General features: G+C 35.8%; 3 protein-coding genes across 11 annotated transcripts; 1 reads left to right on the top strand and 2 right to left on the bottom strand.

Annotated features, from left to right (window-relative positions):
* Positions 1-428: 428 nt before the first annotated feature.
* LOC116187946 lies at positions 429-2,848 on the bottom strand. Its single transcript, XM_031516998.1, has one exon. The coding sequence runs from the start codon at positions 2,793-2,795 to the stop codon at positions 621-623; it is 2,175 nt and encodes a 724-aa protein (XP_031372858.1). The 5' UTR covers positions 2,796-2,848; the 3' UTR covers positions 429-620.
* A 7,044-nt stretch (positions 2,849-9,892) lies between these two features.
* Positions 9,893-12,653, top strand: LOC116187068 (chloroplast processing peptidase-like). The gene is made up of 6 exons (XM_031515655.1): positions 9,893-10,292; positions 11,146-11,208; positions 11,305-11,373; positions 11,509-11,595; positions 11,970-12,037; positions 12,291-12,653. Exons 1-6 carry the CDS (start codon positions 10,176-10,178, stop codon positions 12,379-12,381), a joined length of 495 nt encoding a protein of 164 aa, XP_031371515.1. The 5' UTR covers positions 9,893-10,175; the 3' UTR covers positions 12,382-12,653.
* Positions 12,654-15,461: 2,808 nt separating this feature from the next.
* On the bottom strand, positions 15,462-20,903 carry LOC116187101. 9 transcript variants are annotated; one of them, XR_004151982.1, is made up of 13 exons: positions 20,266-20,903; positions 19,682-19,759; positions 19,360-19,592; positions 19,121-19,246; positions 18,728-18,820; positions 17,776-18,072; positions 17,626-17,691; positions 17,501-17,548; positions 17,318-17,394; positions 17,006-17,056; positions 16,816-16,902; positions 16,047-16,124; positions 15,462-15,941 (listed from the first exon to the last, which is right to left on the bottom strand). XR_004151982.1 is itself a non-coding variant. In XM_031515700.1 (8 exons), the coding sequence occupies exons 3-8, from the start codon at positions 18,728-18,730 to the stop codon at positions 17,171-17,173; spliced, it is 519 nt and encodes a 172-aa protein (XP_031371560.1). In that variant the 5' UTR covers positions 18,731-18,820; positions 19,121-19,246; positions 19,360-20,903; the 3' UTR covers positions 17,133-17,170. The 9 variants fall into 9 exon arrangements, 1 of the variants encoding a protein (XP_031371560.1); XR_004151977.1 differs by adding an exon at positions 17,134-17,198 and having other exon boundaries at positions 19,360-20,903; XR_004151978.1 differs by having other exon boundaries at positions 19,682-20,903.
* Positions 20,904-21,795: the final 892 nt, after the last annotated feature.

Genomic DNA, 21,795 nt, shown 5'->3' with positions numbered 1-21,795 from the left:
ATTAATCTACAATACCAAAAAATAATGTCTCATCAAATAGATTTTTTCCCTCTCTTTTTCCTTTGCGAATGGTACTAAACAAATTTTTTCCCTTTGCATATTAGCAGCAAAACTATCAATGCTAGATAGATTTCATGAGAAGGAACTTTGTTGCCTCTAATGCGTGTGCTTTTTCCCTATTCTAAGAAACAATAACTTTCCTCAATCCTCTTTTTTTTTTTTAATATCCGGTTGCGGTTCTGAATACCCTGTAGGCATGAACCGAAACCGAAATCGATTTTCACCGATTCCTGATTTTAATATCCAAACTCTACCCTATTTTCAATACGAGTTCGGATCCTACTCTAACAGGTAGGTTCTGATCGATTCCGAATATTACCGGTACCCGTGTACACCCCTAAAATCCATGGCCTTCGGCTTAACCAGCATTATCTCAAAGCTCATGAATATTACAGAGAACAAGAAGTTATATTGATACACCAACTTTATTACAAAAGATACAAAATCAAGTAGCATATTTACCTATGTTACGAAGTCGACACGACCATTGGAGTTCTTTCTTCAACCCACAAGAAGCAATGGTCGGATTATTATTTATACAAGAGAATGCTAGAGTCCATCTATGAACCACCACATTGAGGCCTGGCAATGGCAGATCCGGGGTGGGAACCAGCAAAGCCCTTCCTGGGTATCTCATTAAGCCAGTGGCAGTCTTCGAACTCGCACCGGGCACCATAATTGGGTAACTCCACGTCCCGAGGCCTGATGTACGCTGGCCCCCAAGCAGGGGTCCCATCCTCGAATGAGTTATGTGTCAGCCTCCTCAAATTGGATCCGTCCAATTTGATCGTGAATATCTCGCCATAGGGCTGATAGTGGTGTGGATTCGAGATTGGTTCAGCTGACACTCCTGCATAGTCTGAAGTAAATACCAAGCTCTGCCCGTCCGGGCTGAAGTACGGGTGGTTAGTCCGGCCGGCCAACCCGCTCTGGACCAGCTTCCTCAGCCCGGTCCCATTGGGATGGATGAGGTACAGCTCAAAGCTTCCACTGCCAGGTTTGCTCCTGTCGGATGCGAAGGCAATCCACTCACCATCTGGGGACCATGCGCACATCGTATCGGTCCATGGGCCTTTGGTCAGCCTCTGAAGTCTCCCCATCTCTCCCTCAACGGCATCCATTATGTACAGGTTCTTGTGCCCCGATCGGCCTGATCGGAACACGATCCACTTCCCATCAGGGGACAGCGCCGGGAATGCATTATTCTTGCCATTAGTGGTCAGTTTCTTAACAACCGGTCCATCCGCGTTGTCTGCAGCAATAGATATAATGTCGACATGGGTGGTCTCCGTAGCAAAGGTGGGACCAGTACTGGTGTAAACGACCCCTGCCCGGACAGGGTCCCAGGCGGTGGAGAAGGCGGTACCAGAATAGACCTCACGACGACCTGAACCGTCCCGGTTCACTACATACACGCCGGGGAACTTGACGTATGCAATGCGGTCACCGGCAGGTGAGAAGGAAGGGAAGGAGCCGTCGACCCTAAATAGAGAGAGCCCGGGGACAGGGCTTCGGACATTCTCAAGTAAAAAGTGTGGACTTGTTTCGGGGCCGTTAGCTCCGCCTCGGCACTTGTGGTACCCGACGCGGCGAGAGTCGGGCGAGATGAACGGGTTGAAGTGATGAGTCCGCGGCGACACGAGCCGAGTCAACTCCCTGAACTCGCCTCTCACCAGGTCGAAGATCTCCACGTGCCGAAAGTCCGACCCCGGCCGCCTCGTCGCCACAGCAATGAAATCCTTGTTCCCCGGCGAAGTCGCGGGGGTGAACGCATGAAGTCCCGGCGGCGTGACCCGGTGGGTCACCACGGTTTCAGGCGTGACTGGCCCCTCGCTCGGCAGGACCGCCCGGTGTACACTCCACCAGCCGTCACTCCCTCTCCGGTGGAAGAACAGAGTCCGGTCGTCGACCCAACAGGGCCAGCCGCCGTGCTCGACGGCCTTGACCCGCTCACTTCCATCACGACTCAGGAACACATAGATGTCCGTACCGAGTTCCTCGACTTCACCGCCCCAGCCCACCTCTCCGTACGACGCCACCGCCGTCCAAACCCCGGAAGGCGAGACTGCAGGGCTGAAATCGGCAACTCCGTAGGGAGTCAGCCGCCGAGTCAGACCAGTCCGCAACTCGGTCGAGTACACCGCGGCCCAACTCGTCCTTGGCTCGCCGGCGTCCTCGTGAGTCGACACGTAAATCAAATGCCCGCCGCTCAGAGTGGGCTTGTCCTTCATCGAAACTCCATCCCCTGCCCCCCCAACCAGAGGAATCTGAACCCTCACCGTGGTTTCAAGGGCCGCTCTGCTTCGGGTTTTCCTCTCCGCTTCGTAATAAACGGCGTCGTAGTATATCCTCCACGTGCCGTTCCGCTCGGTCACGTAAATCAGCTCCAGAGATGGAGGAACAGGGGGAGCTTCGTCGGCTGTTCTGATTAGGGTTTGGTTGGACAAGAGAGAGAGGAGGGGAACGCCGGACGATGATGTCGAAGGGAAATGGCCGTTGAAGTTCAGCGACCGGCCATCGGTGAGCCGGAGCTCATTGATTGGGCTCGAGCGGCCTCGGAAGGGAAGGGTGAATATATCGAATGCGTTGTCCGACCTGCTGCCCAGCGACGCGAAGATTATGCTGCTGCTGCCACCGCCGCTTGGGTGCTCACCGTCCTCGGCCGCCGCCCCCGGACGGAGTAGGGCCCAGACGAGGCAAAGCAAGAAGAAGCGAAGTCGCATGGGTACTGCCATGAGATTCTGCAGAGCTTTGGGCTATGTCTGTGGCTGATGATATTATCCGAGAGGGGGAGAGATAGATGGTGGACTGGTGGTGTAAGAGGTGACGTAGAACGCTCTTGTGGGGCCCATGAATTGACCGATCGACACGTGGCGCTCCTGAGATTCGTGATGTCTTAGGATTTTATCTTGGAGAGGGCCCACTTGGAATTTGACGTGCCTCCATTAAGAGAAATTATTATATAAACTACATTCACCACGTCCATACGAATTAAAGAATAATTATTGAGTGAAGTTGGAGAAATAAAATTTTATTATTATTTAATTTAATTTTTAATATTAATTTTTTTAATTATTTATTATTTTTTCATAATTTAATAATATAATTATTACCTTTTATCAATTATTCATTACATTTTCAAATATTTTTTTATAATTCAACTACACAATCATTACAATTCGATTTTAAATTCAATTTTATTTAACTCTAAAATTAAACACACTATAAAAAAACGACCTGTTTGAAATTTTAGGACTCTCGGCAGAGAAGTACAAAAGAGTAGCCTTTCGAGCAAAAAAAGTAATAGACATGTTGCATTAGCTGTTTCAGCCCGTTAAAGGTCGAGCGATGACTTAGCACGAAACCTTAGGCGTGAGTTCCTCATTCACAAGTTCATATCTCACCTGATGAATCTAGAGAGAAATTATTATATGAACTACTTTTTTTGGGGGGTCAATTTCTATCGGAATTTGGTATTTTGGACGGATTTCCTTTATTATTTTGTTTGTGTGCTCTGCGTGTGAATTTTCTAGGCCTCGATTGGTCCCACTAATGATATTGGACCTAAAATCAAATTCCAAGGCACGTTGCGATACGTGGATCAAATTGTTCAGGTAACATGTATTGACATCAATGCAGAGATCATCATGTATTTATGATCGAATTTGTCCCGATAATACACATTTGACGTTATCTCAATTGTTTGTTTATATGTACGTAAGATATTTCAAAGGGCGAATCTGCTTACGATTATGTTATTTTATTTGGGAAGAACTGCTTATGATTCATGTTGCATGGTATTGAGCAGAGTATATTTTGCCACTTAATTAAAAATGGTCCAATTCTTCAAACTAGCATCACTCATTAAACCTACCAAACCCGGATAAACGCGATCAAGTCACTAATCATTAGTCGATGATGAAACTGGGAAGAAATTTAATTTGCATGAGATTACCTCTTTATGGTTTCTATAAGAGCGACCGTCTAATCTTTTGTGACAGGTAGCAACAAGCATAAGATATCGGATTCATAAAAGCACTTCCCTGGAACATGCACCATACAGTTAAGTCTCTGACCATCATACCAAGGGCGACTCATCCATTGTGGAAAGATTAAATGTGCAATCACTTTAAACATGATTTCACCGTATACGCAAAGTAAATTATCTAAAATTACAGTAAGATAGTACAAAATTGTACAATTACTAGTATTTTTTAAAAAAATTATTATGTAACTTATTTAGATTACTAGTAAATCACTTGTAATTAAAGTAAATTATACGGATTTTAAGAAACTTTGCTTGAACTTCTATTAAAACATCTTCCCTCGTAACGATTTTTCAAGAAAAATGTCTGCTTGCCGTTATTTTTTTCTTTAAATTAATGGCAAATCTCTAAAAATAATGGAAAACTAGTTAACATGCGCATATTGTGCTGTAATTCTGTCAACTTTTGTATGACTAAAAACATATAACTAACATATAGGACATACAAATAAATATAGATTTAGAAAAATGTTCAAATCTATAGATTCTACCATGTACTTACATATACATATTAGAAATTTTGAAAGAGAGTTATGAATGAAAAGTTATGAAGATAAATAAATACTAATCTAATCGTATGAAATAACATATATATTAAAAGATAATAATCGTGTAATATGTAGGTAGAAGTACGTGTAGAAGCAGCGAGAGATATAATAAAAAATATACAGGGGTTAGAGTGGGGGAAAAATATCATGAATAAAATGATCACTTATAAAATGAATTTCTACATCTCCTATTTATAGAATATTTAGAATATTGAACGTAAAAGAATATCACATATCTCGAGAAGGCTTTTAATTTTTCAAAGAATTCTTTAATTATATATCATTACATATAAGTAATATGGACATATATCCAAAATATATCGAATATGTCACAAATAAAATATGGTAAAGGTTCATTTAATCGGAATTGAAACGGCAATCAACGTGAAGTTGGGAATTTTTGGCTTACATGGTGCAACCGCGTCTCGCGCCTCGACTTTTATATATTACAATAATGGGTTAATTGCATTAAAATAATGAATTTTGATAATTTTTAGAAATCTAGTATGATTCTTTTTTTTTTGTGCACAGAATTACACAAACCATGATACAAGGCCCAAATCAATCATCCGTCAACTTTTTTGTTAATTTTTGCTGACACGACAAACATTACATATAAGTAATATGGACATATATCCAAAAATGTATTGAATATATCCCAAATAAAATACGATAAAGGTTCATTTAATCGGAATTGAGAGGGCAACTAACGAGAAATTAGGGATTTTTGGCTTACATGGTGCAACCATATCTCGCGCCTCAACTTTATTACAATAATGGGTTAATTGCATAACATTAATGAATTTTGACAATTTTTAGAAATCTAGTATGATTCTTTTTTTTTCTTTTTTGCACAGAATTATGCAGACCATGATACAATGCCCAAATCAATCATCAATCAACCTTTTTAAAAATTTTTGCTGGCGCGGCAAACATTACATATAAGCAATATGGACATATATCGAAAATATATCTAATATGTCACAAATAAAATATGGTAAAGGTTCATTTAATCAAAATTGAAAGGGTAATCAACGCGAAGCTAGGGATTTTTGGCTTACATGGGCAATCATGTCTCGCCCCTTGACTTTTACATATTACAATAATGGGTTAATTGCATAAAAATAATGAATTTTGACAATTTTTTGAAATTTAGTATGATTCTTTTCTTTTCCCTTTTTTGCCCCGAATTACTCTGACCAATACAAGGCCCAAATCAATCATCAGTAAACCTTTTTTAAAATTTTTGCTGACGCAGCAAACATTTTGTGACATGACATTAGAAAAAAATCAAAGTATAATATAAAATGCATGAAAACTCAAAAAATAAAGAAATTTTTTTGAAGAAATAAAGGATAAGAAGAATTTAGAAAATGAAAAAAGAAAAAAGTAATTCAAAAAAATTTAAAAACTTTGATAAGTAGAAAAATAAAAATTAGTAAAAACTTTCAAAAATAAAATTTGAACATAAAATAAATTCATAGTAATTTTAAAAACATCGATAAAATTTTAAAGGGATTTAAATACAAAAGAGAAAAAAAAAAAGGCCCTTATCATGGAAGTTTGCCTAGTTGTTTTGAGATTGTTGGACTTAATTAAAGATCGAATCAGCCTTAGTTGAAGCCAAGCCTTAGAAATCAGCTATCCCGTGCTTGAAATGGGAGGCAAATAAATGGCAACCAAAATGGGCCGCGAGGGGCGTGGTAGAAAATGATGGATGCAAATAGATATTTGTGGGTCTACTACACTCCTGAGATATCACAAAATTAATTAAATATTGTTACTAGTTAAAAAGTTTGTCTTAAAAGTAAAATTTTAGGTATTACTTTTCATATGTACATTTAATTAATTTTAAGTATTTCATGAGGAAATTCAGAGATCAACATAACTCGCTTTTTGTCTTACTCTTCACTTTTGTCACCCTTTATTGGCCTCCTAGAACTTCAAGATAATTCATTCCCAAGATTTAACTTCAGCTAAGTCTGGCACATTTCTCTATCATTTCTCATTTTTCCTCTTTTCATTTTTCAAATTTTCTAAACATTTTCCCTTTTTTTACTATAAACAAGAAAGTATTATCTATTAGGGTTAATTTCAACTAGAAAGCCTATATTATACTTTCTTTCCTAAATATAACCAAAAACGAAAATGGTTAGAAACTAAAGCCTATACTTTCAAGATTATCCTATATATGGTCACCTTTACTTTCCATTAAATTTTACATTAGGAAAATAATTTTACAAAACATAAAATTGAGAAAATTGGAAAGAAAAAATTAATAAAAATAAAGATGCTCAAAGAGGAGCTAGGAACGCGGTCCAAGGTCCCTCGCTTCTCATCATATCGAGATTTGGTAATTTATTTTCTAAATAGAGAGAGGATAAAGATTTCGGCGATTTCAAGGCCGACGCTTGCCACCACTGCCTAAGTGAATTATGGCGTCCTCTCCTCAACATTGCATCATTATTGGCCTATGCTTGCTTCTTTCGTTATTATGAAGCTTTTTTCTTTTCATGGATTTAATTTTCTAATATTAATTTTTTTATTTTTTCTAGAAAATGAAAAGCTAATAGGAAAATGGACAGAAAAAACAAAATTTAAAGGAAAAATGGAAAATTTAACCAAAAAAAATACAACTGGCTATAAATAAATAATTTTGAAAAGGGTTAATCACTAAAAAAAGTATGACCTTTACACTTTTTTCTAAATATAGCACGATCTTTAAAAAATAACATAGAAAAACACCATCTTTGCATTTTTTTTCCTAAATATAGTACGGCATTTGGAGAGTAGCACTTAAATGTACGACATTTGCACTTATTCCTAAATACAATATGACATTTAAAAAATAGCACATAAATGCACGACCTTCAAGCACGATTTTCTTTTTTAACATGACAAAATCGTAGCTAAACCAGAAAGATGTGTTTTTATGTGCTATTTTTTTAAGGTCGTGCTATATTTAGGAAAAAGTACAAATGTCGTGCTTTTCTGTGCTACCTTCCAAATGTTATGCTATACTTAAGAAAAAATGCAAAGGTCGTGCATTTCTGATACTATCTTTTGAAGGTCATGTCATATTTAAAAAAAAGTGCAAATGCCATACTTTTCTAAATGATTAGCCCTTTTGAAAATGCATGCTTTTATTTTAAATAACTTTTGCTTTTAATTATATTTGGGAAGAGGATAAAATACTGCTTTTTTATCGAAATGAATCCTTTTTCAAATTGGCCATTTTTTTCAAAGCAATGTAGGGCTATCTTCGCAACATGTTGCTCCTATATTAGGTTGTTTTGGATGTGAGGTAAAAATTTTATGCCTTGCAGTAATATTGACTCCACAATCTATTTTTAATTTGTGCTCAGGTGATTGTGCCAATATGCATTCGCCTTCTTAGGGCGGGGCAAAGTTGGACCATCAATGCTTAATATAGGAAATACAAGAGATTAAGGCAGTCAAAATCGAGTTTCTAACTAGAAACGACCTGTGGTCGGACTAACTTGTCCCGACTTGCAGGATATTCACATGGGCCTTGAGATTTATTTTATGAATGTTAACCTTGTTTGAGGTAAAATTAAGGATTGACTTATATTCCTAATAATATCCTACCAAACAAATCAAGCATTTTCTTCTTGTGATAAATTCTAAACTTTTTTTATTTGATAATCTGAGTGTTCGAGTTTCGGCCGGCTAATTTTAGATTCTTCGGTGCTCTGTGATATCCGGCTGTGCACGGAGTAGGTAGTCACGCCAAAAAGTGCTCCGGTAACCTCAAGGAATTTCAAATCCGAGATCAGGTGGATACATGAACTCTTTATTAACTATTAGGTCAAACTTATTGGAGTTATAGTTTTGTTTCTGGAGTTAAATTATACTCAACTTAACTCCACTTTACTTTCTCTCAATTTAACAATACCATCATTACTTTTTTTTATTATTATGTTTTTCTTCAAGTTAATAATAAATCACGTTACACACTTTTTCTTAACCATTACTACAATTAATTTTTTAATGTTAAATTTTCCAAACTATTCATTGTTTTTTCTTAATTCAATTATACAATCATTACTTTTTTATCTTATTTTCATTTTTCAATAATAAATTTCCCAACTTCATTCTAATCTTTCATCAATTCAACAACATAATCATTATTATTATTTTTAATTTTTTCTCTTATTTAATAATAAATTCTCACATATACTTTTTTCAAACTATCATTATAAATTCATTTAAATATATACATTAATATTTAGCGTGGAGTGGAGTTAAACTCCACTCCATTGCCACATGCCACCATAAATTCTAAACATTGATTTTGCTTAGTTATATTTTTCTTTTTTTTAGCTACAAGAGCTAAAAAGTTGATCAATCTCCTTAAAAGGTTTGTTTGGGACTTGAATTTGGAGTGAGGGAGGGAGAGAAATTGGAGGGAGAGTATTTCCCTTATTTAGGAGATTTATTTGAAGGGAAGGGAAGGGAGGGGAGAAGGAGGGATTTGAAGGAAACACTCTCCCTTCATTTTCCCATCCAAATTAGATGAATTTGGAGGAACTCATTATTTTTTATTCTATCTTCTACACAACTCTCTTTGCAATTTTATTTTTTAAACTTGTGTAATATTTTTTTTTTCTTTTCACTCCTTTGCTCTCAGCTCATCTCCCTTGTCAATTACTCTCAAATAAGAAAGTTTATTTTCCTCCATTTCCTCTCCTGTCCTTCCCTCTCCCCAAGTCTCCCTCTCCTCTCCCTCGGTATCCCAAACATAGTGTAATTGAAAATGGAAATGTAATTAGTTTAATTTTGACTGGATAGACTCAAATTTCTATTGAATATACTGAACAAACTCGCACTTTTATACGAGTCTATCAAATTAAAGTTACTTATAAAATCATATGCGGCCCCTTTTGTTTAATTTTTTTTAACTCAACTCAATTCAACTCTATTTACTTCAATTCTACAACATAATTATTATTTTTTTATTTTTCTTTAATTTTTTAATTATTAAATTTAATTTTTAATACTAAGTTCTCTTAACTATTTATTTCTTAACACAATCATTACTTAACCATCACTTTTTCTCAACTATTCATTTTTTTAAAACTTTATCTTATAAATCAACAATACAATTATTATAAATCAATTAAAATCAAAACTCAACTCCACCCAACTTTAATATTAAATACAAACTCAACTCCACCCAACTCTAATATCAAATTAAATCTCAGGGTCCGAGGTGATTTGATTTTGAGGTTCACCCCGCCTCATGGCCATGGGAAGCTAACTTACTGAAGAAGCTAGAGTCGGTCTCAGTCAACGCATGTCGGCTTCGGACTCTCTTTTCTCCTTCGAAGAATTCCAATCAGACCGAAGAGCTCGAAAGGCCGCTCGAGCATTTCGATAACCGCGACGGAGAAGCTTACCCCTCACCCATCCCTCCCTCCCTCCCCCTCTTTCTTCAACCCCATGAGTTTCCTCAAGCCATCGGCAATCCATCAGCTCCTCGCCGCCTCCGCCTCCCTGAAATGGATGCCCTGCCAGTGCTCGCACTCCTCTGGTCCACCTTCTCCGAGTTGCTCTTCATCCCATCCTCCTCCATGTACCCGACTCTCCGTGTCGGCGACAGGATCATCGTCGAGAAGGTAAGATCCCATGATCCAGTTCTCGATCGGTCGTGATTCTATCCACTCAGCAAAATGCCAAAATCATGTGGAATGTAGCTCTGTTTTAGGCTGAACAAATTGATGAGCGGGAGGAATCAGAAATGGGCATTTGGCTTCCGAATAATCCGGACTTTTGTCCAATGTGATGACTTTCTTTGTGGGTTTTGGTCGTTGTCTCGCGTGATTCAATTTCCCATTGATGGGCAGTTTCGTGATTCTTCAATTCGCTGTGATGCATTTCTTTACATAACATGCCCAACGGGCAATCCTTTACCCGGTTGGGTCGGACTGTCTCGACTTTAATCCTCATTTTTACTGGATGCTCCTTCGAGTTGCTTTTAACGATTGATCACCTGTAAAATGTCGAAATTACATGTTCAAGTCTAATTTAGATTGTCCAACCCTTAGTTGCTTCAGTTCTTGATTCTTTGAGAATCATGACTAGTTTGGCTAAGAATGCTGCCACATCGATATTGACATTCTTGATTGTTTCCGGGTAGATTTTGATATGCCGACCCCATTACGCGTACTTCCCCCTGAATCTCATCAAATATGTACTTTGTAAGTTGTTCCAATCTTTTCTATTGCATGGCATAATGAATAGAGTTCTCTACTCATCCGCTTTATCCATCTAGTTTACCGCGTGTAATGTGTATTTCTTGTATCTCATGTTTCAAGTTTTTGAGAACTGAAACTTAATGCTGAGTTGTCTTTGTGTAAAACCTCGGTTGGACCATTGCTTGTGCTTGTAGTTTGAGGCTGAATTGCTGTTCCTTTTTTCTTCCCCCCTTGATTTGAACTGACATCTTTGATAATTTGATCTAATTTCCAGGCATCATTCTACATCAGAAGTCCTGCTGTAAATGAGATTGTAACCTTTCGAAATCCAACACAGGTTGGTTATTTAGGCGTATAGAATTTCCCTTCAAAATATATACTACAGTTCATTTTCTGTTGCTTATTATATCAATCTTCTTAATTTTGTCTACAGAAACTTGAATCGAAGAAGGATGATATATTTATCAAGAGAATCGTTGCCAAGGCTGGAGATTGGGTTGAGGTATGATAACATCTCAAAATGGTAATGAATAATCGGTTGTCACCTCCCTTCCCAGTCGATTTCAAATGCAATGTCGAGATTCTTCTCTTGCTGGCTAGTCGGAGTTAACAGTAAGTGCATTTGAAATGTCTTCAGGTGAAACAGGGGTCACTTCACGTCAATGGAATAGCTCAGATTGAAGATTTCATCGCAGAGCGACCAAGATACTCATCTAGATTAACAGTATGATCCCAATATTTTTCTTATTTAACTTTCTCATTCGCAGCATTCTTTTCCATATTATCCTTTGCAAGTCTGATAAATTATCGAACCTGATGGGTCGGATACTGCTAGGACAAGGGTCCATAATACTTTGTAAAATTTCTTCACATAAGATCAACTGTAGGTAGAAGTAGCCTGAAAGACTGACTTGCTTTTCTCATTAACATCTAAAAGGCTTCATGACCCTCTCTTCGATTTTGATTAATCAAAGACATGATAATGCGGTCTCATATGCTTGGTCCGGCTCTTGCTTTTTCTTGTGAGCATTTCCTGTAATTTGCCAACGGTGGCTTTTCACTGAATAGTGGTTTGCTAATTCATCTTCTGACATGCAGTTTGTACCCAAGGATCACGTCTACGTGTTGGGTGACAATCGCAACAACAGCTACGACTCCCATGTTTGGTTAGTTCTTCACAGCTTCACATCTCCTTTTGTTTCGACACCTCTCGTAATTGAATAACAAATTGAAATTAACATGTATCCTTCTATCATGGGAAATACTATATCGCACATACAAGTTATTTCTTTGATGCAGAAACATAAAAAAAAGTCTTAAATCTCAAATCAGGATAACACGATGAATTTTCTTTGTTTCCTTTTGTTTCTTGCGTTCCTGCTTTGTTTTTTACCGGTGTCTTTTCTTCGCAATGAACAGGGGGCCTCTTCCAGTGAAAAATATAGTAGGAAGATTTGTGACATGCTGCTATCGACCTTCCAACCACCTGACGGTAACCACACAAACGTGATAGAACTATACCAGAAGACCCCATTCTAGTCGATGATTGGAAGCATAATCGTATGATCTCCTCGTCCCCCACATGTGCAAAGTCTTATAAATAGTTACTGAGCTCGTAATGATCTTCATTAGATTGGACAGCTATGGTGTTTTTCCCAGGAGTGCTTCTACTGCGGGACATTATAATGTCTCATGGTGAGACAGTAATCTTATTCATTAGATATTTCAACTTGAAATCTTGATCATTCATAATTTATATATTTTACCCCTCAAATTGTAGTCCTTCAACTATTAAGTTTGCGGTTTTTGCCTACAATAGTTTGTACTTATCCCTCCCTCGTCCGATAGGTGGCCCAATCAAATCATCACACGTGTTCACACGTGGCCAATAAGGTAATGGACACAACCCGACCCTAATTAATTGGATTAGAGCTGAACCGGTAGACCTGTTTTTTGCAACTTTGGTTTGGTAGTATTTATTAAACCGTTGTGTTCGGTTTTCCATTGGTTCATTATATCATTTTCTAATAAGTTTTTTTAGGTCTTTCATCCGTTCATTTTATCGTTTTGAATTTCGATCACCATGTTCGATCATCATCTTACAATTGATACAAAGGTTTTTGTCTCTTCGATCATCAAATTGTTACCACAAACAACTGGTTTTCTCATCTATTTGTATTTGGTTGAAAATTTTGTTCACCGGAATTGAAACTTCAACTCCATCATCAATTTCCCGATGCATGTAATATGAAAATAACCCCCTTGTTGGACGTCATGTCGTTGCAACGGTAAACTGGTTTGGATTATGATGGCTAATTCTTATCGACATGTTTTGCTTCACTTTGTCAAACTGTTTTTTCGAAGTATTATCGGGGAGTTTGCTAGTGGCTGGCTATGTTGATCTTTCTAACTTTTTTTTTTTTTTTGCCTCCGATCAGTTTTTCTTTTGGCAATGATGATTTCCTTATTTTATTCCCTAATATTAAGGGATATATTGCAACTTTTTTTTCTGATGAGTTGATATTTTCCAAGAATATTTCATTGGTTTATTGATTTAATTTTTTTTCTAAAACTGTTTTATACTATTCGCTCATGTGCACATTACGTTCGGGCAAACTATGGGTGACTTGAAGAATAATCGAATTTATCATTATCACAGTATTATTTGCCTTGTTAGTTTAACTAATTAGCTCAAGTCAATGTTGTAAATCAATAACACGATATGACTCGCAGCTATTTTTGGGTCCACTTTCCCACGATGTAACTTCCCAGTTATATTCCCTAAAATCAACGGATATATTTACGAAATACATTCCACGACATGTTTGGTTCCTCTCACAATTTTATTCCCTAAAATCAAGGGATATTTTAAGGAAATAACTCACACTGATATATATCTTTACTGTGAAGGGAAAACTTAAGAGCAAGACCAGTACACATCCTACTGGGGAAGAAAGAACAAAGTTACTCGAACAAAAGAAGAGGTTTGAGAAATATCTTTCCCAATACGACAATCTAGCACATGCCCTCAAATACCACATCAATGAGTGTCACTGCTTAATCTAGAATATGAAGAAAAATGATGACATATGTAAATCTTTTCTTTGTGTAATGGGAGCGTCAGGCGATAATCTAGTTTTAGGGCTCAAACGTGTTTTAGATGAAATAAAGTCTTCTAGTTCTGTAATCCTCGTTGTTCACTCAAGTGGTAATGAATAAGATGTACTATCGTATTTTGATATATTTTAAAATTGGATAAATTGTACTGGTGGTCCAAAAAGTTTTACAAATGTTTCAATGTGGTACAAAAAGTTTTTTTTGCTACTTGATGGTATAAAATGTTTCGAAGTTGTTTTAGTATAGTACAAACTGTCATCTCGCTATTGATGCCGTCAAGCCGTCCTTTACAAGATTTGTAAATTTTGCACCATGATGTAACTTACAAAAAACATTTTGTACTATTAAGTTACAAATTCAAAACATTTTGCACCATCATGTAACGTCCCACAAAAACTGATTTTGCACCATTAGCGTTGATTTGATGGCGTCAATGGCGAGATGACGGTTTGTACTACACTGAAACAATTTTAAAATATTTTATACTATCAAGTAGCAAAAAAAAAAAACTTTTTGTACCATATTGAAATATTTGTAAAACTTTTTGAACAACCAGTGCAATTTACCCTTTAAAATTTGGTTCATATTTAAATGCAAGGCCCGAACTGATCGAACCACTAGAAATTACGGTTGGTGATTCATTTCCATCTTGGCGGGAAAAACACGGCTTATAATAGTATAATAACTAATTGGATCGGACGCATAGCACAATCTACTTCAGACTATTATTTCTCAATACTGTATGGTTTAACATAATGATTATGACAAATATAAATTTGGACACTGGGTGCATACAATAATTCCTTGTGAATAAGTTGGTGGCAACACATATTCATCATAAATTGGCCCGGGATCTATTATGTAACACGTCATGCCCAATACTCTATGTCTGATACATTTTCAGTCTTGCTAGGGCTACGTATGATGTTGGCTCGAGCTATCAATCAATTGGTGAGGTTTTTATCACAAAGAATCACAACGCTTCATAATTCCCAGATAGATAAAAATCCCAAGCTCCAAAAAAAGACATCGATCAATGACACATCTCTTCAATACTCTCTATGGCATTCTACCTCTCTCCCTTGTCAATAAATAGGTTGTCAACATGTTAATGACTCAAATTTCTCTCCTTCATCTCACGTTTCAGTCTACACAAGTTATGGATCTAAATTTCTTTAGTTTAGGAGAGTAAAATTTGGTCTTATGTTATGTGTTGAGTGTTCTTATTGATCTCTATAATGTGTATTTAGAGGCACATCATTAAGCCTCTCATTTTATAATTAATAACTCAACGAACAATAGGAACAAATTTAATTATATAAAATTTTCCATTGTCTTTATATGAAACTTTTAATTAGCAATAAACCATCCATCAACAATCACAAATAAAAAAAAAGAGATAAAACTAATTTTATTGACTCATACGTCGAAATTATAACAGATATCCAAAAAATTAACAATAATTGAACCTAATAAAGTAATGCACCAATGCATAATTGTATTTATGAAAGAAAACAGATAAGACGGATTTATTTATTGCCTAATACTTATTCTCTTCTCTTGAAAGCTAGACTCATCCGAAATTTCTTGTCCACGGCATGCGGGTGTAACATTCAAAACTCATCAAATTTTCTTAGCCTGCATAAAGAACAAAAATATACGAATAATTGCCAACTTCTATTTAGCCAGAATTGATGATAAAACTCGAAGAAATGAACCCCAAGCAAATTAATACAAGTCAATGAAGGAACTCATATAAAATCAATTTAGTGCAAGTTACAAAGGAAGAGGGCCATGCAATAGTTTTTCCGATCACATCTCCACTGTAGCTGAAAAGCCCTTCCCTAAAGATACACTTGCCACTGTAGCTGATGGATCCTTAGTGATTAATGTCCCTCTCGCCACAAGATCGCCTTGATGCATAAGACTATTTAGGAAGACAGTATCTCCATCCTGTCACAACATTTACCCTTTCAATCAAATGTAAGATTATATACCATCATATAATTTCAAATCAGGTGAAAGATAAAATGACTAATGCAATGCAGTTAATCTTACCGTTTTGGATTGGCTGTCTTGATATTGGCCAACCTGCGGAAGGAGCTTCTCGATCATTGCACGACTTCCCTCATCCAACTAAACAAAGTACAATGGTAAACGAAATAATATTATAATAATATACTAAAAGTGCATTTGTAGAACAAATATAATAATTAAAATACTTATCTGATTTAAAATGTCAAAGTCATCATTATGGTTCACATCCATAACCTATATAAATACGGTATTCTATTTTATTTTTGCATAAATACTCTATCATACTTTGAAAGGATAAATTGCACTTATAGTCTAAAATGTTTTACAAATATTTTAATATAGTATAAAAAGTTTTTTTTGATACTTGATGTTACAAAATGTTTCAAAGTTTTTCAGTATAGTACAAACCGTTATATCGCCATGGACGCCGTTAAACCAATGCTGTTGGTGCAAAATCGGTTTTCGTGGGACGTTACATGATGGTGTAAAATATTTTGAAGTTGTAATTTAATAGTACAAAATGTTTTACGTAAGTTACATGATGGTGTAAAATTTACAGTCTTGTAAAGGATGGCTTGACGATGTTAATGGCGAAATGACGGTTTGTACTATATTAAAACAATTTTGAAACATTTTGTACTATCAAGTAGCAAAATTTTTTTTGTACCATATTGAAATATTTATAAAATTTTTTAGATTACCAGTGCAATTTATCCTACTTTGAAAATATGTTTACCTACATCGTCATGAGAATTACACAATACCAACACATAAAGAGCAATTTCATTACTTGAGCACTTTCAGATCTTTTCTTTGACGTAGAAGCTCGTACAAGGGGAGCTAGTGCTTCAAGGGCAGGATTTAGAGAATCATCAACCTTGCATTATGAAGCAAAATAATTATAATATTCAGAATGTAGTAAAACTTTCACACTTAAAATTGCCGTGTTAAAAAAAAAATTCACTACCTCATTCATTTACCTGATCCATAGAGCCACTCAAATGGTTGTCGTCCCCATTCAAGATTTGTTCCTGCATGAAATGGATTAGTAGTTTCATATTTAATAATTTTCATGCAATTAAGAAAACAATTAATAAGTATTGCATACCAATTGAAGTTGGCACTAGAAATCAGCTCGTGGTGAATCAGTAGGAGTCACAGAAGTGGGACGAACTGAATATATATTTTTGCAGACTTTATTATAATTTAAGAATATGTTAAAGCTACACCATTATGCAAATTACACGATATCGGTACTTAAAATGAATAAATATTCAGAGCAATTCCATTACCTGAGAAATTTCGGATCCTCTTTTTGACGCACAAGTGGAACAAGCGCTTCAAGGACAGGATTTGGAGAATCACCAACCTCGTAATATGAACAAAAGTATTTATAAGGTGCAACATAGACTATAAGTTTTATATCTGAAAATAAAATTGTAGTATGAAAAAAATTCATTACTTAAATTATATACCGGATCCACATAGCCACTCAAGTTGTTCTCCTCATTCAAGATTTGTTCCTATGTGAAATGGATTAGTAGTTGTACATTTGATAAATTTCGTGCATTTACACAAACAATTAAAAATTATTTCATACCGAGTGAGGTTGGCACTGGTAATCAGCTCGTGGTGGACCAGTTGGAGTTGTAAAAGTTACACGAACCTAATATATGATATTATAAGATGGTCATCTTATCAAGGTAGCATTTTAATTTGTTGAATGAATAGCACATGTATCATATTTTACCTCATTTGCCGTTTCGTCCAAACGATCTAAGTTCATATGTGGGCACTTGGTTTGAATAAATGTTGTCAGCATATGCATCTTAACTTTCATTTGGTTCATTTCTTTCTCCAGTATATGCACTTTTTCTTCCGATAGTTTCTTGCTCTCAAAGGCGATCTTCATTATAGAAAACCGACTCCGTTTCGCACCCCATAAAGTGCTCACATATGAACCCTTATCTTCTCCCAAAGTTCGAGCAAAGATGTCATCTGCTGCGGGTCGATCATCCTTTCCTTGAATTCGAATAGCATCTTCTAGCTTTTTCCACATTCACAAATGAGATGCAAGAATTATATAATTAGGCTTCAACTGTTATATCTACTAAAGAATATCTATTTCAGACGGCATATATATAATTGATACTAGATTTCAAGAAGCTGAACAATCTATAAACAAAAAATAAAGCTTAATTTATCATCTACAAAATATTCTAAGCTAAACATCAAGATAGGCTAAACATCAAGATAGGAATTTCTGAGTATAGTATGGTATATACCATACAATATTTTAGTATTATGACATAATCAGAATTAAGTATAGATAAAATATAGATCTCAAAAATATTTGTTGCGGACTCTTCATTAAGCGGATTGCCATCCCTTCTGGTATGCACTTTAACGTACAATTGGGCTCCAGTTGGTGATGCACCAACTGGGTCAGCAACTTTCTGTTTACTCATAAAAGGATAAAAAAAAAGGAAACTCATTAACTAATTGTCTTTTATTTTTAGAATACAAGTAATTGATGTGCAAGTAAAATAGTTCAACCAAACAAGCAAAACAGTAAAAGAAATATATTAATTGATAAAGAAGCAAAGGGTCAACTATGGAGATTTATAATTATAAACTAAAGAAACATAAAACATGAAAGAAGAAAAATACTTGCCATTATAGTTAAAGAAATAATATTATACCATTTCATCTCGTATGACTGCAAAACCTTTTGTTCCCGCAGTATGTGTTGACTTCTTCTTCTTGCTATTTTCGCTACCCACTTTCTCTCGTTCCTAAAATATCAACAGAAATATAGCATGGGAGTTAACTATAAGAATATCGCATAAACTCTTACTTGATATAAATGAATACAACCGTTGATTTATCAGACTCCCAAAAGGTTTTGAGCCAATTAAACTGATCATCAATAATTCTTGGGTCTCGCTGTCCCTTTCCCACAGTTTCTTCACTTTTGACTTAAAGGCTCTCCACTTTTTTGATTATAAAGGAGGCACAAGACTTAGTATAATGAAAGCGAAATCATAAATAACTAATAAATGGGCATTGATAATTTTATTAGGTATCGAACTTACGATTTTTAAATCAAGAGGCGATGACGTACGCCACTACGCTACACCCCTTTTGATAAAGGCTCTCCACTTTTTGGTTAACGACTGCATGACCCAACTTTCTGCTAATGGATCGATACCAAACTTTTCCTACAATAGGAAAAAAACAAGATAAAAATATGTCATAAGAAAGGAAATAAATTTCATTCGGGACAATATTAGTCACTGCATTAATAATATTACACTATATATCAACTATTTACCTGGACCATCTTCCACATATTAACTTTAAAATGATCAGGCATGAGCCTCCAGTCTTTATAATTGAGAGGTGCATATGCCCCATTTCTAACCATTGCCCCTAAAAATCGAGCCGACTTTTTTGCGGTTGCACAAATTGGCTGTAACTTATCATTGAGAAGAACAGGAATTCGAACAACTTTACGTTGCCCCCAGAAATCCTTGCATGTTGTTGGCCCTCTTTTCCTCTTCTTTGCTTCAGTTATCGAACAAAAAAATCAAAAAAAAAAAATGCAAATAAGGATTACTTTTATAAGTCATTGAACTAATACGAGCAATACATACCGGGTTCGATAACACTATGCGCAGGGTCAGCTCTAGATGACTCAGGAAGCTGTGGGGCAAGTGGCATGCTTAAAGGAACTAATAAGAAGAGTTTGAACGTACAAAATCGGCATTACCATACAGACTTGGACCCTGTTACTTGCAGTTGCCGTAGCAAATTGAGACTTCGAGTGTGAAGATAAATAAATGGGAGAGAGAGATTGAATAATCGTCGAAACGACCGCAATTGCCTCCCGAGTGTGAAGATAAATAAGTGTTAGGGAGGGCAAGAGCAATAGGTCAGGGAGTCAGAGAGAAAATTCGGAAAATTCAAGTGTATTTGGTTTTAGAATTGAGTAGAGTTGAATTTTAATTTTAATTGGATTGTAATGATTGTGTTGTTGAATTATGAGAAAAAATGTAAAAAAATAATAAATAATTAAAAAAATTTAGTATTAAAAATTAAATTAAGTATAATAAAATTATATGTGAATTTACTTATAGAGTTTACTTTTTGACTTTAAAGAATTAATTTTTATTATGTAGTGAATAGAATTAAATTTAAAATTAAAATCTTAAAAATTCAATTGTGAAATCAAACAAACCTGTTTTTTCGCGGGCAAATTTCATTGCCGAGCGCTGCGTACCTTTGACATCTCTTGCAAGTCAAATCCGGTTGAATCTATCAGAACCGGGCAATGTTTTGAAAACCCATCGAACCCAATCGAACCGCCATAAAAACCGGTCTTAGAGTTTTCCCAGAAAAAGAAAAACTAAGAAGGGGGAGAGAAAGGAGGGCAGTGGCCTGGAGGTCGACTGGAACAGCTTGAGACGAGGTCGTTGGCAACGGCCGAGGCCACCCGATGAACTCGCATGGGTAGTGGTGGTGGGGATCGGGCAATCGCCGCTCGGGTCTCTTCATTTTCCTTTATTCGAGGTTAAAGTCGAGATCTTGAGCTTCTTAAAAACAGTAGCGGAGCTCCAATCGGGGAAGTTAAGGGTTGGAGAGGTGGAGGAAAGAAGGGGGGAAGGCCTGGTCACCGGTTGAGAAGAGGAGGGGATGCTTTAGGGGTGAATATCTTTTCCGAACTTGTGTGTGATTGAGGAAACTGGGAAGAAAGAGGAAAAGAAAATGACGATGATGGGATGATTGGAGCTTTCAGCACTTTCAATCCACTTATCTTTATCTTTTTTTCTTTTTAATTTGAATTCTTTTTTTTTATTTCAATTTCTAAACTCTAAACAAATGCTTTATTTTATACAACTTATATATAATATATATTATAGAAAAATTTATTAAACGCCATATTATATTAGGCTATATATATATATATTTATATATTTATAAATTATTCAATTATTATTTTTTAAATCTGGTTCAACCCGTTGCATCCATAAACCCCAAAGTTTCACCAGTTCGATGTTTGGACAGGTGTTAAATATTTGTAGCATCAGTATGTTTGTTTCTATTTGTTGGTCGACTTTCAAAGGCATATAAAATAGTCTCTGTTTGTCAAACATTCACCACATTTTTATTTAATCTTTTTAAAAGAAGGAAAGTATCTTTATTAAGTACAATGGAGATAGATAACGAATAATATAGAGGTTAATTAACAATTAGTATCTCAAAGTGAAGATTTAGAAGTAAATAAATCTAACTTAGGGACATATATCTTATTAGATTCCAAAGGTAAAGATTTACAGACACAAATCTAATTTGTGTCTAATTTTCTGTTTCAATGAGTGGTTTGTGTTGTAGTGCAAAGTCTGTACTTATTTTTCTTGTATTTTAAATTTATTAAAAGCATTTTTATTTTAAAAATGTTAAATGAAATAAAAAAAATTTACCTTGCACAGTAATAAAAAAATTGACGTTCCGACCAAATTGGCAAAAAAGGAAAAGTTGAGAATAAGAATGACAAAAATGTATTTAGGGCCAAGGCAAATTTGTTGAAGGTTGAGAATTGAAACTGTTTTTTTCCTCATTAAAAAATCATAATCATTGTTCACCAAAAAAAAAAAATCATAATGCTTAGATTCAAGATTAGTTTTGTAATTTTATCTTTTCATGTCTCTTTCACTCTAATTTTTATCCAATAAATTATCTTCGTCTTCTTTCGCTTCCATAATCTAAC

The sequence above is a fragment of the Punica granatum genome, chromosome 8 (assembly GCF_007655135.1).
Source record: "Punica granatum isolate Tunisia-2019 chromosome 8, ASM765513v2, whole genome shotgun sequence".
NCBI classification, from domain to species: Eukaryota; Viridiplantae; Streptophyta; class Magnoliopsida; order Myrtales; family Lythraceae; genus Punica; species Punica granatum.
Note: the sequence above shows the minus strand (reverse complement) of the source record. Positions and strands in the feature narration are given on the sequence as shown.

What these genes read in the sequence shown, in the direction of transcription:
- LOC116187946 (XM_031516998.1), bottom strand. Translation starts at nt 2,795, where the DNA reads ATGGCAGTACCCATGCGACTTCGCTTCTTCTTGCTTTGCCTCGTCTGG.
- LOC116187068 (XM_031515655.1), top strand. Translation starts at nt 10,176, where the DNA reads ATGGATGCCCTGCCAGTGCTCGCACTCCTCTGGTCCACCTTCTCCGAG. An exon ending in AGGCTGGAGATTGGGTTGAG is followed by an intron (nt 11,374 to 11,508) that starts GTATGATAACAT and finishes AAATGTCTTCAG; the next exon opens with GTGAAACAGGGGTCACTTCA. An exon ending in AGCTACGACTCCCATGTTTG is followed by an intron (nt 12,038 to 12,290) that starts GTTAGTTCTTCA and finishes CGCAATGAACAG; the next exon opens with GGGGCCTCTTCCAGTGAAAA.
- LOC116187101 (XM_031515700.1), bottom strand. An exon ending in TGGACGAAACGGCAAATGAG is followed by an intron (nt 17,692 to 17,775) that starts GTAAAATATGAT and finishes ATCATATATTAG; the next exon opens with GTTCGTGTAACTTTTACAAC. An exon ending in ACCAGTGCCAACCTCACTCG is followed by an intron (nt 17,549 to 17,625) that starts GTATGAAATAAT and finishes CATTTCACATAG; the next exon opens with GAACAAATCTTGAATGAGGA.